We start from the raw sequence: 17,033 nt of genomic DNA, 5'->3' as shown, positions 1-17,033 counted from the left end.
AGACAGAACTCAGCCCACAATTCCATGTTGCTGGTTAGATGCAATTCTCTTTACAGTCTCTTTTGCTTTTAAGATTACATATTAGATGAACAACTGTCACCTATTGTTTAGCAACTGTGACATGACTGACAACATGTGATACAGCCCCCCGAGTACCTGGGTATGTGCTTTCCATGGAATCCTTTAGGGCTGGCTGATCACTGGACATTTTTCTGCCTTATTTAAGTTTTTCTGCCCACTGAGTATTTGAAGACAATGATAAGAACATAACTAATTAAGACAATGGCCATAATTAGTCATGTAACAGACAGGGATGCAAGGCTAACTCTAAAATGACAGTATTTGCCCAGGTCCTAAAGAACAGTGATACTATGCTAATTGTTACTGAGAATGTTGTAAAACTGAATGTTACCTTTTTCCTGAGACACTGTCAAAGGCATGCAAGTCCAACACATCAGAAAGATCAACTCTATGAAAAAGCAGAATAATGTTATTCTTTAAATGTGTGCTATCAGTTCTCTCAAAGATGCAATCTCTGTTTTGAGGAATTTAAAATCCAAGTCAATTCAACAATTCTAAACACCAAAAATAGGAACTGAGTGTTGTTTGTACTTTGTTAAACTTTGTTACATATTACCCATTTCTTCAACATTACAGTAATTTTAGGACCAAGTTAACTTGTGCCTAGATTATGAAGAAATGATCTGAAAATTGGCTGAATATATGCAGCTTTTAATTCAGAATAGAATGTGGAACTACACACTAACTTTAAAATTAGGTCTCTGAGCCAGTTTGAATAAACTGCCTCCATAAGAGACCTCATAAAAAAGACCTGTCTGTATTAGCTGCACCAGGTTTGTCAATCACAAAATCTTAGGACCTTACAGAAAACTAAGAGGTGAAGCAACAAATCAGAAAGCATTGAAGTTTGGTACTAAATTTAAACCACCATAATAAATCCTTAAAACTCAACTCAGATGATTGTTTAAACACTGCGTAAGTACCCAGAAATAGAGATGTCTATAGCAACAAGATGAAGAATTGGAACACCTTCAGCATCCAGACTGGCCCTAGTCCTCAGTATTCCCTGGTAAAAAGTAAAAATAGGTAATCTGATAAAAAGTGTTATATTTTTTCCCATTAAACAAGATGAGATGAATGGACAGCAGTCTCTTTCTTGCACTTACTGAAGGCCAATTCACGTGCTACAAAGTTCTTGTGTTCTCCATGTGTCCTGGACTTGGAAACAGATATCCTTTGGGAGGTCCATGCTCTGGCCTTAAATTCCAGGTATATGTGGGTCTGCCCCTAAACATATGGTATTTGCTCCATTGAGGAAATTTATTTGTAATCCATCAGTATACATGAAGTTCCCCTAATGGGGAAAATAGCAGATGGGGGTGGGGGAGGCTTAGGTCCCCTTTGCCCACATACAATGGTCCTGGTCAAGGTTAGGTTTATGCACTTAGGAAGTTCTGCATTTAGAACTCCCAGAGCATGTCTGGTCAATGGGATCTATGAGAGAAACAAGGACTTTGTAACAAGCAAACCAGTTTCAACCCCTTCGTGCATTGCTACATGAGATGGAAGTTTTTTTCCACCCCAGCATACTTACAATACCCGCCTTTTAATCTGTTGGTTTGCTTGAAAAATCTGAATGTGTTACTTATTTCTTGTTTTATAGGAACACCCAGATGCAGCATCTTTGTTCGGATATAGGAAATGTCTTCCAGCTAAACAGAAGTATTTTTTTAGAAGGATAAAGATGGTTTTGAACAAATATTCCAGGTCAAGATCTGAAGAAAACTGACCAACAAAACTGATCAGCAAATATATTTGTTTTGATTCTGCTACCTAGATGATGAGAAATCAAGAGTAACAGCTACCTGGAACATACATAATTACTCCTACTGACTTTGTTATATGCAGTGCAGTCTTGTGCATATTTATTCATAAGCAAGTTCATCTTTATTCAATAGAGTATGCACAGGACCACAGCTTGCCCTCGCCCTCCTTCCAATCAAGCCACTTTTTCTGCTTATTTAAAATGTGTGGTAAGAGTTTAAGTGTGGGTGTTGACACCAGTAATAACAGCATTAAAGAGTCTGTTTGGTTATTAAAACTGTGGTAAAAAGTGTGTAATATTAGAATTTGTTTTAAGCCAGTGCTGAAAAATGGGGAGAAATTCCCACGGGTTTACCAGTTTTATATTCTTCAGTAAGTTTGCCAAAGCCTTGTTTCTAAGAGGAAATATTTTAATGCTCAAGAATGGTGTAAGAAAATCTCCTCTTTCAATAATAACCAGCTGAGTTTGAATTGTCTGCTCTCTGCAGTACTTCAGAAGCAAAACACAATATGAAGACTGACTACAGTATCTAGAAAAGAATATCACTACTACTTGGAACTTCTGAACATCTACAAGGAGAAGCAAGTCAGTTTCCTTCATCAGCATTACACTAGTCTGTTTCAGCATGATGTAGTGCTTAAGAGCGTGGACTTTAATCTGGAGAACTGTGTTTGATTCCCCAGTCCTTCACATGCAGCCCAGCTGAGTGATCTTGGATCAGTCACAGTTCTCTCAAAGCTCTCTCAGCCTCATCTACCTCACAGGAAGTCTGTTGTGCGGAGAGGTGATTGTAAGCCACTCTGAGACTCCTTTGGGTAGTGAAGAGCAGGGTTGTAAAAACCAACCCTTCAAAGCCAAGATGACCCTAAACTTTACAAGTTATGACAGCAGCAGCAAAGCTGCTACAATGCTTATATCTTCTTGTTTGGAGAGATTCTTGCTGTATTTTGCCTTTTAAAGGCCAAATGTAGGAAACAATTCCTCAATCATCAACATGAGAATTATGTCTAGATTTTAGAAAATGTATTCAACACATATAAATTCAAACTGGTCTTTGCAAATGTGAAGCTTTGTGGATACCTGAAAGACACAGACGGATCTTCAGCTCTGCTTAGGCTCTTTGCATTAATGACTACTACTGCTGAACATTAAGTCCTTTTATTAAATGTATATAAGTCAAAAAGCCAGTAAGTGGGTGCAAGACACAACCTAACAGAGTGCCTTAAGAAGGACAAGCTACAGTACTTCATGTTGTTAGCCCTCTTTGATAGAATTTAAAAGCTTGGATGTAAAGTTGTTGAAGCTATTTTAATACATTCAGCCTTCCTACCTGAACAAAAGAAAGAATCACAAAGACAATAATTTGTATTATCTCACATGACAGTTATGCCAAAGAAGAATTTTTATAATGCAACTATTCAGCAGCAGGGCAGACGGCCTCCAGCATAGAATAGCCTGCCAGTACAATTTCTAATAAGTAACATCAATGGACCTGCTAACAGGATTAACATTTTTGCTGGAAATAAAAAGTACTCAGCTGGTGACCTTTTTGTATTGGATATAGCCGATAACCTTCTTAAAACCCTGACAGGACAATAGGAAAGTATATTTCACTACGTTTTTGTACTGCTACCAGGTAAACTACAAACATGTTGCATATACAATGATGATACCTCCCAGCTTATCAGAGAACAGACATAAAATATATCACCTGGTTCTACTCTATAATAGATGACAGACACAAGATTGTATTGGGCACATTTCTGACTTGTGGGGGGGCACCGTTCAGGTAATCATAGTGTGCTCCGTAACAGCACAGTTTTTAGGATAGCAGGGAAAACACTTCCCAAAGCAAATGAGAGAACAGATATGAAAACGTCTCTTGTTATGCACATAAGTGATAGACTGAGATAATCAGCAGGGACCAAGAGGTTAAGAGTCCTCATACCTGCACTTCTCAGTTGATCATAAAGGCAGCAACAAGCTCACTGTTCCAGCACATTATGTGAACAAATCTGGTTGTATTTTCCCTAACTTCTTGCTTCTTTATACTCATAAGCAGGGATGGGCATGAACCTAAAAATTCCAGTTTGGCGTAGCCCAACTGAGCCAAAAATATCCCCAACTGGCCAGTTTAGGTCTCCCCTTTCTCCCAGCTCGGGAAAAGTTAAATGGCAGCCATTTAACCTGTCAGTTTTGCTTTCCCCTTCCCTCCCCGCTTAGAAGCAGGGGGGAGTGAAACAGAGGGGTTTAATGGCTGCTAGCCATTTCAGCCTGTGGGTCAGGTGCACCCCTCAGCTGTTAGGCAGAAATAGCCAGCAGCTGTTTCACTGGTTCATTTGACTTTCCCCCCACCCCTGCTTTGAAGCGAAACCAACATCTAAATACAACTGGTGAACTGAGAACCTGCACTGTTAGGTGCAATGCACTCACTGGAAGGCGACTTCCCCAAACATTGGCTTGGGGGCTCCTACTGGGTCAAGTTCATGCCAAGTTTCCTAGAAGTCTTTTATCAGGTTGAATGTTTGGTTTTGCTTAAATTTAATAGTATCCCCTATTTGTCGTGAACTCCATGGGTTAACCAATAGTCTTCCAATGGAAAGTAGAGTGGATGAAGAGGTAAGGCCACATATATCCAATAAGCAGCACCAGTGCTGCTAAGATCATTGCTGAAGAAGGACAGATAGAAGACTTTACTGCTTCTCCCCTCCAATTTTCCAATCACTATGAAAGAAAAGGAAGAAAGAACCCAGAACAAAAAGTGGCCAGATAATGTCTGTGAGCCATACAAAGCCTTCCTTGGTGAAATATAACAGTATTTCAGAAGACTATACAGCAGCTGCAATAATTAATTTTGCCTTATACTACCATTACCTTGATCTTTGAGTCTCTATAATTTTGACAAGTCCATTTATTGACCTACAATCAGAGCAGAGAGAAAAAATTTAAAAGTTAAGTTGTAAAAATCATTTGCACTCAGTTACATATATACATGTGTGGTAGACCAGTCCTGTGTCTGCTAGCTGGCCCCAGCCCTGCCCACCCTTTCCCAGTATGCTGACCTGAAGGGGCTGTTCCACTTTGCTGCCTCAGGGTATTTGCTGCCACCACTGCCCCTGTCTGGGCTCTGGTTAGGCAGGACAGCCTCCTAACTTCCCTCTGGATTTGTTAAGAACCCTTCTCGGGGCTTTCTAGGGATCTTTGGGGCTCCCCTGGAGAGCTGGAAACCAGCAATTCCGCCACTTCTTTCCATCCTAGGGATTCCCTAACCTACTCCTAGCGTTCCAAGCAGTTGGGGCAACTAGGTAATACAGAGAAAAAGATGAAGAAGAAGCTATATCCCGCCCTCCACTCCGAATGGCTCACAATCTCCTTTACCTTCCTCCCACACAACAGACACCCTGTGAGGTGGGTGGGGCTGAGAGGACTCTCACAGTAGCTGCCCTTTCAAGGACAACCACTGCCAGAGCTCTGGCTGACCCAAGGCCATTCCAGCAGCTGCAAGTGGAGGAGTGGGGAGTCAAACCCGGTTCTCCCAGATAAGAGTCTGTGCACTTAACCACTACACCAAACTGGCTCTCCACTTTAAACAAACAAAATATTTATTTACAGTATACAACTATGTACAGGCATGTCAAAAAGTGAACAGAAGAAATAAATCAAAGTAGGGAGAAAACGCTCCTTCTCTCCCTGTTGTAATACTTGCCCTAACTGGATGACATGCAAGGCAGGCACCTTACTTAGACTGTTGCAATCCTGACCATACCTTCCAGAGTCTGTTGCCAAAACTGACTGACTTTTTAAACTGGGGGCTTCCCGCCCAAAATCTCCAATATAAAATGCTGTTCCCACCCAGGAACTGGTTTACCTTCCTGCAGCCTTCTGGGAGACAGGCCTGAAGGACTTCCTGTCTCTCTAGGAGCCCACCCACCCCATAATTGCTGGTTCCAGATGGGAGGAGAAGGGGGAGGAGGAAGAGACTAGGCCCAAAGCCTGCCTCCAGTTTGACAGACTCCACATCCTTCCTGGATAGAAAATTGCATTGTTGCATTCTGAAGGAAGGTCCACCTCGGGAGTTTGATGATCTTCCTCGATTGCAGCTGTTGCTGGGATGAGTGATCCATCAAAGGAGGGAATTCTTGACCCCATATATGAGGTTGGAAATTGCCCAGTTCCTGCAGTTGCTTCTGCTTTATCTCTCATTGATGGAACATTCCCTCTATCCACTCTGTCCTCCCAAAAAACCATCTCTGGTGCCCCAAACAATTGTTGTTCCAGCTTGATGCTGAGACCTGTCCCCTGGATGACACTTTGTATTTTTGTTAGCTCCTCCCTGGGCAATGCCAAGTACCTACAAAAACTGTGATGAAATCTATGGGAGCCACAAGCTGTTGAACTGCTTCCCAAGAAACCTGTCTATCAAATGGCAACCAGAGCCTATACAATTGATCCTGCTTCCATACCACTTGCTCAGTAAGAGCTTCTGAGAACTCCACTTCCTGGTCCCTTGCCACCTTATGTAATGGTTTCAGACTATGGTCACTTTGAACCTCTGACAGGAATGTTTCTGGCTCCCCCAGACTTTCTGCCATCAGTTCCTCCAAGCCACTCCTAGTCCCACTGTTTCCAGGACCCTCAGCCAAGGTTTGGTTTGGGATCTCAGTCCCCTCAGTTGGTTTTCCAGCACTACCCAACTGACCCCCTTCCTGCCTGGAAGGTTCCACAGCTTCCTGCTGTTCTTGGGTAAAACAGCAGCCCTCTTCCTCTTGGGAACACATTCGGACTTGAGATGGGCTGGCTTTCCCCCTCCTGGGTGACAGCCCTCTCTTTGTCCTCAATAACCTGGTTCCCCTCCCTGGTTGGTGGTGAGTTGTCCTCAATAACACTTCCCCCTCCCTGGTTGGTGGTGAGTTGGCTTCCTTGAAGTTGCCTTCCACCTCCAACTTTCCTCTGAGGCTTTGGCCAATTGTGACTACGTCAGTGGTGTACTGGCCAGCCAACAAGTGCCAGCCCAATAACACTGAAAATGCCTGTGACTTCACTACCCCCACCCCTGTGAGACCTACTGACCCCTGCCATTCCACTGGTATTTGCGCCAGAGGAATCATAGCAGGTGGTCCCAGAACCACTGTTGATTTGGAATGCCATATCAGGGACAATATCATCTTCTGACACCAGATCTGCCCTTACTAAAGTTACTGAAGATCCAGTGTCAGCATATCCCAAAACCAATCAGACCTTTAACCTTACCGGTTCACAGGCTCTTAGCCACCCTTGGACCTTTATGGTCCCTTTCCCCAGCCCCACTTTCTCTGCCACTTTTCTGGCAGCCCGATCTGCCCACCACTCTGGCAGCACTACCCCCCTCTGTGTAACACCTCCCCCACCCACCCATTCACCAACCCAGCGAAACAGTAAAGAGTGGGCTCCTGGGGCTCTTTTAAGGTGCTCCCCACCCCCCACCGATCACCAGGAAAAGCTGCACCCAGGCCGGTGCTTCCTATGCTGGCTTTCTGGTGTGCTAAACTTGCTTAGCACGCTGGAAAGCCAGCGTAGGAAGCGCCAGCCTCAGGGGGGCCCCTTGAAAGAGCCACAGAAACCCACTCTTTATTGTTTCGCTGGGTTGGTGAGTGGGTGGGTAGGTAGGTGGGAGGGGGAGGTGTCGTGCGGAGGGGGGCAGGGCCATCAGAGCAGCGACGGTGGAGAGAGCGGGGGCTGCCAGAGGGGGGCCCCTTCCACCCCAAATTTTTTCTGTGGACCTCCCCACAACTAGAATTTTCTGGCTATGGGCCCAGGGGTTCCACAAAATCACTCCTGGTCTCTGTGGGTTGTATTCTGGTGAAGAGACACTCATGGCTTACCACTGCAACTTGTTCCGGCTTCACCTTTGGAGTAATTGGTGCCTCTGGTGTGGGTTTGGAGATATCAGCTTTCAGCTTGGGGCAGGCTGACCTGAGGTGTCCAGCCTTCCCACAGTTGTATCACCTTCGAATCTGGGACACATCCTGATTAGCTAAATCAGGGGATTTCCTACCCTCTGCCTGGGCAGGCAACCCTTCCCTTTTGGGGGGAGGTTGTACCTTCCTACCCCTTTGGGACCCCTTTTGTTCCTTTCCCAAATGGGAAGGCATCCAATTCAACCCTTCTCTGTTCAACACTAGCTTGTCCACCAGTTCTGAGGCCTCTGCAATGTTTTTTGGCTTCTTTTACCAAGCATTTCAACTCTATGGGAAGTCTAAAGTAGAACTGGTCTAGGACCAACAACTGGAATAAAGCCTCAAAATCCTGGGCTTTTGCCTCGTCTGCCCATCTCTTCCCCCAGTTCACTTAGCTTTACCCCAAATTCAGAATATGATCTACATTGTGATGGGGCCAAGCCCCTAAACTGCTTCCGAAAGTGGACTGCCCCTAGTTTAATCTTTTTGAAGATGGTGGCTATAAAGGCTGCAAAAGTTATCTCCCTGTCCTCCATAGGCATGCTGTGATAAATGGTTGCAAATTCTCCAGTCATGATGCTACAAAGGTAAGACGTAGTCTTCCTCCGTAATATCCCACTGCTTGGCTGCCTTCTCAAAGTTGGAAAGGTACACTGAGGGATCTTCTTTGTATGCAGCAAAATCCTTGGGGGTGACTGATTTTCTTGCTTTGGGCTGCTGTAAGATGAGTCAATGAGAGAAGTCTGTCCTATCTGGCAGCAGAGATTTGGGTCTGGGGATACCCTTGTGTCCAGTGCTTCATTTCCTATAAAAATGAATCCTGTCACACACTGCTGAAGAAGTAATGGTTAGCTTTGTCTGACTGATGTGGCCAGAATGCCACATATGGCTGGAGAGTGTTGTGACTCACACAAACCACTTAATCTTGGTATAGAATCTAGCCCCTTTACCACATTTCTTCAACAACCTTATCCAGAACTGCAACCAAGCTGCCAACCCACTATTCTCACCACAGAGCACACCTGTACCCTTGTCCTAATTCTGGAGCTTGGCCACTGGACCCAGGGAAGCCAGATCCAAGAGTTGCCTCTTCTCTCAGGAGACGATTGAACAGTTATGTCAGTTACTATGGGAATAACTCAGACACCTCTGAATTTAGAGTTTACTGGCTGAACCAAGGGATGTCACAAGATCAAGTTTTGCTTCATGCTGCCTAGAATAGCTAGCTGTATCCACGCTGTGGGCCTTCAGGTAACTTCAGCAGCTAAACCGAGATTATAGGTAGAAAGAAGCAGCTTCAACTGCAGACTCTGTTGTGGCTCATGGTTCTTTGTGAAGCAAAGGTCTGAACCTCTTTAATGTGTCCTACAGTACAATCCCTAAAAAGTTACACCTTTCTAAACCCTTCTAAGCTTACTGAATGGGTTCAAAAGGGTATAACTGCTTAAAACTGCACTGTCAGTCTGCTTGTATAACAGTTACCATTTTATCATTAAATCACAAATTGCACACTCTTCATCTTAAATGTCTTACGAATAAACAGACAGCTGATAATTTCTCCACCTTGAGATAGTGACACTGTGCAAAACCGTAAGAATTAAGAGTTGAACAACTACTACGCAGATTTGGTGAAGTTTGCTTGTCACAAACAAAACATCGGGCTTAACACAACAGCCAACCACCTTCCAAATAGAACAGACATTCTTTACTTTGCACCCTAACATGCACTGTCACAGTAAACATGCAATCTGCAACTCTAGCTGTAGGAAGGAAACAGTAAACATTCAAACAAAAATCTGCCAGCCACTATATGCTTACTTATGCTTACCTGACAGCTGTTCTCAGTTTCATCAGTGCTTCTTGTGGAACCAAATCTGTCTTATTGATGACGATAAGATCCGCTAGTGCAATCTGTCTACATGATGAATGAATGAATAAATACAAAGACAACTCCATTGTCTATTAGTTCAGGTTTTGTCCCCTTTCTGACATAAAATCTGTTTAAATATCAAGACAAGGGATGCTATTTCTCTTGTCCCCAATACTGCTTATAAAAATACAGGAAAAAAAACTAGGAGAGTTTAAATATTGATCATTTATATACTTATCTTACAAATCAGGGGTCTTGAAGACCAACTATTTTACAAGACTATGCTCAAAGTTCATAGAACAACTAACTATCATTAAAAAGAAAAACTCTGTCATGGACCCAGAGGAAAACTATGCAGTCAACTAGGAAAATATAATAGATTCTGAAATTGTACCAAAGAAGGTATCTTTTTGTTGTGCTCTGGCTTTCCAATGAAGTTTTATCCCTTTAAATGTCCAGGCTATAACATTCAAACCTGTCCAAACACTAACCCAATGATCCACCACAGTGGAAAATGTTACAGCCAAGCAGTCCACAAAACTGACGTGGACAGAAAAAACAATTCTGGTTTACAGACTGAAATTTAAATTGGCAAAGTTGCTTTTGGCTTTCCTAATATGCTCAGTACTGTAGTTTCTAATAAATTAACACAGAGAAAACTGTCTTTTGTTCTGATACCTTGCAGCTTCATTGATTAGCCCACTGTGTATTTCTTCTCTCAGATGCTGAAAAAAGTTTAAAAGAGAGGACATCCATTTAAATTACATCAGTAATGCAAATATTGAAGAGGCTTTATACAGCAAACATTCAGGATATGATTTACTTGTTCTAAATATTCCAAACTTTAAAACTCATGAACAGAAATACACAATTAATTAAAAAGAAAGACTTGAACAGCAACAATACTGTCACCAAAAAGAGCTTATATAAAGCTGCTTCAATCAAGCTTATAATACAATATGCTGTATGAAATAATTTGGGGCACCAGCTGTCCAGCTTCAATGTTTATAAACATAAAAAAAGGCAAATGCCATTTTGGGCTGTATCAACAGAAGCATAGTATCCAGATCACATGATGTAATGGTATCATTTTACTCTGCTCTGGTAAGACCTCGCCTGGAATATTGTGTTCAGTTTTGGGCACCACATTTTAAGAAGGATATAGACTAGCTGGAATGGGTCCAGAGGAGGGCAACGAAGATGGTGAGGGGTCTGAAGACCAAGTACTATGAGGAAAGGTTGAAGCTGGGAATGTTTAGCCTGGAGAGGAGGCGGCTGAGAGGTGATATGATCACCATCTTCAAGTACTTGAAGAGCTGTCATATAGAGAATGGTGTGGAATTGTTTTCTGTGGCAGCAGAAGGTAGGACCAGAACCAGTAGGTTGAAATTAAATCAAGAGTTTCCGGCTCAACATTAGGAAGAACTTCCTGACTGTTAGAGCGATTCCTCGGTGAAACAGGCTTCCTCGGGAGGTGGTGGGCTCTCCTTCCTTGGAGGTTTTTAAACAGAGGCTAGATGGCCATCTGACTGCAATGAAGATCCTGTGAATTTAGGGGGAGGTGTTTGTGAGTTTTCTGCATTGTGGAGCGGGTTGGACTAGATGACTCTATGATTCTATGATCCAGCAAAAACTGGAACACTTCTAACTTCTTAATAAGAGAATGTAAAGTTTGTGGACAATTTTTGTACAGAATACAAAATCCACAGGTTTTGTGTGTTATGTTAATTAAAAAATCCAAATACCTTCAATTAGTTAAATATTTTATAGTTCAGTAATGTATCATAGACATAATTCTCAATGGTCCGTAATAGTGACAGTAGCTTGGAATTCGGCACCTGCATCAACCCTATATAGCAGAGATCTTGCTCAGCATTGGTATTCTGTCTGCTAGCTAATAATTGCTTGCAATAAAGCAAGTTCAACCGAGCAACAGACTGCAATTTCTATCTCAGAATTTTTTTAAAAAATGACTTAGGTTCTGCAAATTTCTCTCTTCAGGTAGGACATATCATTTATCCACTGCATTATTTCAATACTGGGCTTGGGTACAGATAGTGTTATAGCGGGGATAACGATTCTTCAGTACACCTGTGAAATGTAAAACAGCAAACGTCTTTTGACTAATACCAACTGTTAACATTTCTATCACTACAGGTCCTTGGGGGAGAGATAATATTTTATTGTCTATTTATTTTCCAGACTTTGGCAGTCAAAACTCTTTTTCTGACTCTAAATGGTTTGACGAGCTTGTGTAATCACAGGAGGACTTGAAAGAGACCTTTCTTTTGACCTTTTCTCTGTAACCAAACATTCATTGATTCTGTTGCATGAGATGCTGTCAGGCTCTGTAGATTTGCAAAGAACTGTGTCAGTGGCCTCAGTTTAGATCCTCAGACTTGTGACCTGTCATTGCAAGTTGTCCAATCGTTTGCCTTTTGATTAAAACATGAATATTTCAGATTGCTGGGTGACAATCCCATTAGAGTGATAGTCCATGATATCAATTACCACTTCAGTTTCAATTTGGCTTCCTAGCCACAGGGTACATTCTCTCAGCTTTCCATCGACTAGGCAGGGTCCCTGAAGCATGACACTCCTAAATTGCTGCCTATTATCCCAGTGTCACTGCTTGTATTGCCTCTAGAATTCTTTAACTCACAGGCCAAGGAGGAGGTCAAGCTTTGAAACCCAAGGAATTGGACAAGTTCACAAATTTTCTATACAAAGCAAAAGTTATTTATTTGTCATATGACTGAGAACACTTAAAAGCTTCCATAGTACTGACAGCATGTCAAGCTTCGTAAATGTTTCTTGATTTAATAATATAAGAGGTTGACTTGAATTCAAAAAATATCAAACATTATACATTTATTACTTCAGAAAGTTTTGGTGGGGTTTTGGTTGGTAATCTCTTGGCTGACTACAAAAATTATATACCAGTATCAATAGCTATTACAAGCTAATGTACTAAAAACTCCATTCTATAGGTTTGCATTAGCTTCTCTTCAAACAATGGCTTACAAAAATTAAGATTGGGAATGATCTTCAAAGTTAACCTGTTGAAGTGAACTGAAGAAGTGCAGTGGGGCAAACTAGGGTGCAAATTTTGATTGTATGCCATAATTAGTTTAAAAATTTTGGACCCTGATTGTTTTAGTTAACAGTGCAATCTAAATCTGAATTAACCCCTTTAAATCACTGAATGCATGTGATCAACCCATAAAGTATGTTGTGCAGGGCTGCGATAGGGGTGGCACAGTTGTGACAGTGGAGGGATTTAGTCTTGGTAAAGTATGATGGGTGGTGGTGACGGTTAAATAAGCCTTCAAATGTGACACTCTCTATGATCAAATTAATTCAATGGTAATACATTATCTCATGCAAACACCTGGCACCATTAACAACTGGCTGCCCATGAAAAGACAGCCAGCGAAAATATACATCAAAGCATGTCACCCTGGAGTAAAAGTTCTACTATGTGGCATATGAAGCAATAGTCAAGAAACTGAAAAAAGCAGCAGTTGGGACTTTGTGTCCTAATCTCAAACTCGTTTCTTTGGACCAGCCAAGCAGTATTAAATATCTGCACTTACTGCTGCTCATACCAGTCCTGAAAAAAAGGACCTTCCTTTATTTTGCTCAGGGCTTTGCCAGGTATTTGTTTATCCTCTCTCTCTAAAGGCCAGTTCTCAGTATCTCATCTCACTCTCCTAATGTTTGGCCAGATTTGGAGTGACCAAGAAACAGAAGAACACAGGATGCATATAGAAAGGAGCATGGTTCCCAATGCCTAGTTACTTACACACAACAAAGCATGCCAAAACACTAATACTGCAGTCTTAAGAACATTTCCCTGGGAATAAGCCCCACTGAATCCCCACTTTAGTAAGATTCTGGGGAGACCTGCTCTCTAAATAATGATTATATACAGTACTTTTTATATGTTGTTTAATGGTCATAGGCATATTATTTTACCTGTAGTCCATACTTCGCATCAACAACAGAAACAATACCTGAAAAACAAATATGTAGATGAACAAGTTTTGACTGATGTATAATTAAAAACACAGGCTACACTTTCTTTGTCCTACTTAAAGGCTGTAAAAGTCATTACCATTCTTTAACCAATATCACTTGGCATATTTACCCATATTCATGACTATAATTTGAATTCAGTAGCATACAGCCCATACTATTGTCTGGTGAAGTCTGCTTTTAGTACACAAAAACCTACATTTTCAATAAAATGATGTTTGTCTTAAAGGTGCTATGGGACTCCAATTTTGTTCTATTGCCTCAGACCAACATGGCTGCCACCTGGATTTACCTGTGTAATTTTACTGAACTTGTGGTAAACACACAAATATACATCTAAACAACATGAATTATTTTTCTTACCATCAAGATAAATGTCACTTCCTAATTCAGCATCAACCCAGAACATGGAGGCAACAGCGCCTAGCAAATAAAATACAGGACATTTATAAGTCAAATTAAGCAGATTTTTAAAACGATCAATTACAGTGTTGCAATTTTCTATGTTTTCGAAAGTAAAAAAAAAGCAAAACCAGGAATCTTATGGCTATATGTAGCCAAAGCACACTGTTTACGTTAAGAGAACGTGAAAAACATTTGACTTGCATTGTCTATACTGAAAATTTCTGACAAATGCTACAGGCACAGTGTTTTGTAGCAACATAGACACTATTCTATTTATCATAATTACTATATTTAAAATTACACTGGAGTATATCTTTCAATAGAGTAACCATGAAAAAGAATATTGTGAGACAATCACAATATTTCATTTGCTTTCTGGCAGTAGTCATCACCTTCAATTAGCACAGAAAAAACTAATACATTCTGAATAAAAGTTTGTTGGTCTTAAAGGTGCTACTTGACTCCTACTTTGTTCTACTGCTTCAGACCAACACAGCTGCCCACCTGGATCTATAATACTACTGTTATTACTGAAAAGTAACAAAAAAGCCAAGCTTCTTGGGATGTTATATTTTGAAAAATAAGAAATCAAAATTAGTTTTAACATGGGCTGATTTAACATGCACAAATACCATAACAAGAAGGATGTGAGAAACTGGTAGCTATTAAAGTATTTCATTTTTCAAAGGCTCACAAATTTCACTGATGTCTAGGCTGTCCAAAAGAATGGCATCCAAAGGCAAAAACAATGATAGCTGCAGCCATTCCAATGTCTGAAACTGTCTACTTGAACTGACAAGATGTGATCTCCCAAGCATTGCAGGGTGTCAGGATAGAAATACCTGTCAGCTGGTTATAGTGATTATTCATGCAAGATACAGAAAGGGCCACAACATCTAATGGTTTTAAGGCATTTATTGATCCTCCCCCAATGCCTTAACAGTTTCCAAAACTGAAATAGGATTGGTGTGTAACAGCGCTGAATCAATGTTCTTTTTTAAAAAGAAAATTACTTTACCATGACAATTATTTAGGTTTGAACTGGAGACTGTCAGTCTCCTTAACAGGAAACAACTGAATTGCCAAAAGGAATTCTCCTCACCTCTTAGCCAACAGAAATCTAATTAAAAGTATCCAGGAAATCTTTTATACAGCTTTTGTTCACTGAACTCTATGTGTTGGTATTTTTATTTAAACATATTTATTGATGCACTAAAAAAAAATCATATTCAATGGCAATTTAACTGTATCATAATAGGCTGATTGCATGCAAGTAGAGATTAAAACCTCTGGAAATCTTGATGCTCTCCCCTCCCCCAAAGTGAAAAAAAATTAGAAAAATTAAAATATACACTTTCTTAAAACACAAAGCTTATTTTACTGCTTTTAACAACATAATATGCACCATTATAAATCAGCTAGTACATTAAATAATACTACTTGGCATATTTATGAAATTGAAAAGTATAAATGCCAAAGAGCACAAGAAGAGCTACACTTTTTAAAGTCTGTTGAAGTCAAGAATGATGCAATTCTGTTTTTTCCCATGAGCAAAATTATGAATACCCTCAATATTAATGAGAGCTGCAAACTTCTGTATCACATACTGTATATCTTTAGGTTTTTCCATTTGACAGACAGGAAGCAATAACAGTTGAAAATAGGCAGGGTTTATTTTTTTTGCAGGAACTCCTTTGCATATTAGTCCACATACCCCTGATGTAGCCAATCCTCCAAGAGCTTACAGGGCTCTTCGTACAGAGCCTACTGTAAGCTCTTGGAGAACTGGCTACATCAGGGGTGTGTGGCCTAATATGCAAAGGAGTTCCTGCTAAAAAAAAAAGCTCTGAAAATAGGAAACACAAATCTTTGCAGTAAACCATCTCATATAGTCGCAATAGGATTAGCAGCATATCTGGACATTAAGACATTTTTTAAAATTGAAAATGAATTCTTCAGTAGTATATTACACAGATTATAGCATAATAAATTTTAGGAGAATGCAGTTGCATCTATACAGTATATACTGGAATTATTCTTTAACTACACTACAGATTATTATACAAAATGATCTTCATACTATACTTTTCCAGTGACTAACATGCATTGAACTAATTACAAAAGCAATATTTCATAAGTTTTCTGCTGCCCAAATTTCCAGGAAAATTGGAGGGGGGGGGGAAGAGAGACATAGCTACAAAACAGACTAGATATGAAGTCTGAATGTAAAATGATTACTATAAATGTACCCCATCAGAAATAAGTATCATTGTATACTATAGACCAAGCCCCCATGATTTTTCATTGTAATGAAGAAGGTCTTGGGGAGAAGTATTTTCTGTCTTTTATACTTTATGTATAATAATCTTTTAAATATATAATTAGAGAGGTCTGAGGGAGAGCAGAGCAGCTCTGAGATAAGCTGAAACAGCTGAGTTGTGGTAGCTGCAGAACTGCTGTTTGTTTGGTTGAGTGGGCTGAAGGTGAAGGTGATTGAAAGTGATTGTTGCTGATTGCTTAGGAGTGGCAGTGCCCCCCACCCTCTTTGCATTTTAAGCTGCGCCTTGCCAGAGAGCTAAAGGGCTCTTGGCCTGTGGCTCTTGGCCTGGGGGCTGTGTAAAGACCAGGAATCCAGATCCCTAATTTCCTTGTTCTCCCAATAAGGTAAGTTGACCCTCCAGAAGGGGAGCCACTTAAACAAACAGGATTTAAAGAGGACTGTATATATATATTTTTTTAAAAAAGCTATAATGAAGGTAGAATGCCAGCAGGGGGGTGAGGGCTTTCCAGTGTTTTGCACAGAGTGTCACATGTATGACTATCTGCCCACAGGACAGAAGACTTGGGTGTGTGCTCAATGCAAGGAGCTCCTGGTTCTCAGGGAACGAGTTCGTACCCTTGAGGCCGAGGTGACTCCCCTGGAGGAGCAGAGACGGTC

General features: G+C 40.9%; 1 protein-coding gene across 4 annotated transcripts in view; it reads right to left on the bottom strand.

Moving 5' to 3' along the window:
* Nucleotides 1-17,033, bottom strand: part of LOC132570585 (zinc-regulated GTPase metalloprotein activator 1A-like) — a 36,645-nt gene that overhangs the window by 6,988 nt on the left and 12,624 nt on the right. For all 4 annotated transcript variants that reach the window (XM_060237425.1, XM_060237424.1, XM_060237427.1 and 1 more), the window contains exons 6-11: nt 14,054-14,113; nt 13,631-13,668; nt 10,331-10,377; nt 9,611-9,697; nt 4,721-4,765; nt 413-469 (exon numbers count right to left, since the gene is read on the bottom strand). In XM_060237425.1, the coding sequence (XP_060093408.1) occupies nt 413-469; nt 4,721-4,765; nt 9,611-9,697; nt 10,331-10,377; nt 13,631-13,668; nt 14,054-14,113 (334 nt within the window). The remainder of the gene's footprint in view (nt 1-412; nt 470-4,720; nt 4,766-9,610; nt 9,698-10,330; nt 10,378-13,630; nt 13,669-14,053; nt 14,114-17,033) is intronic.

The sequence above is a fragment of the Heteronotia binoei genome, chromosome 4 (genome assembly GCF_032191835.1).
Source record: "Heteronotia binoei isolate CCM8104 ecotype False Entrance Well chromosome 4, APGP_CSIRO_Hbin_v1, whole genome shotgun sequence".
Lineage (NCBI taxonomy): Eukaryota > Metazoa > Chordata > Lepidosauria > Squamata > Gekkonidae > Heteronotia > Heteronotia binoei.
Note: the sequence above shows the minus strand (reverse complement) of the source record. Positions and strands in the feature narration are given on the sequence as shown.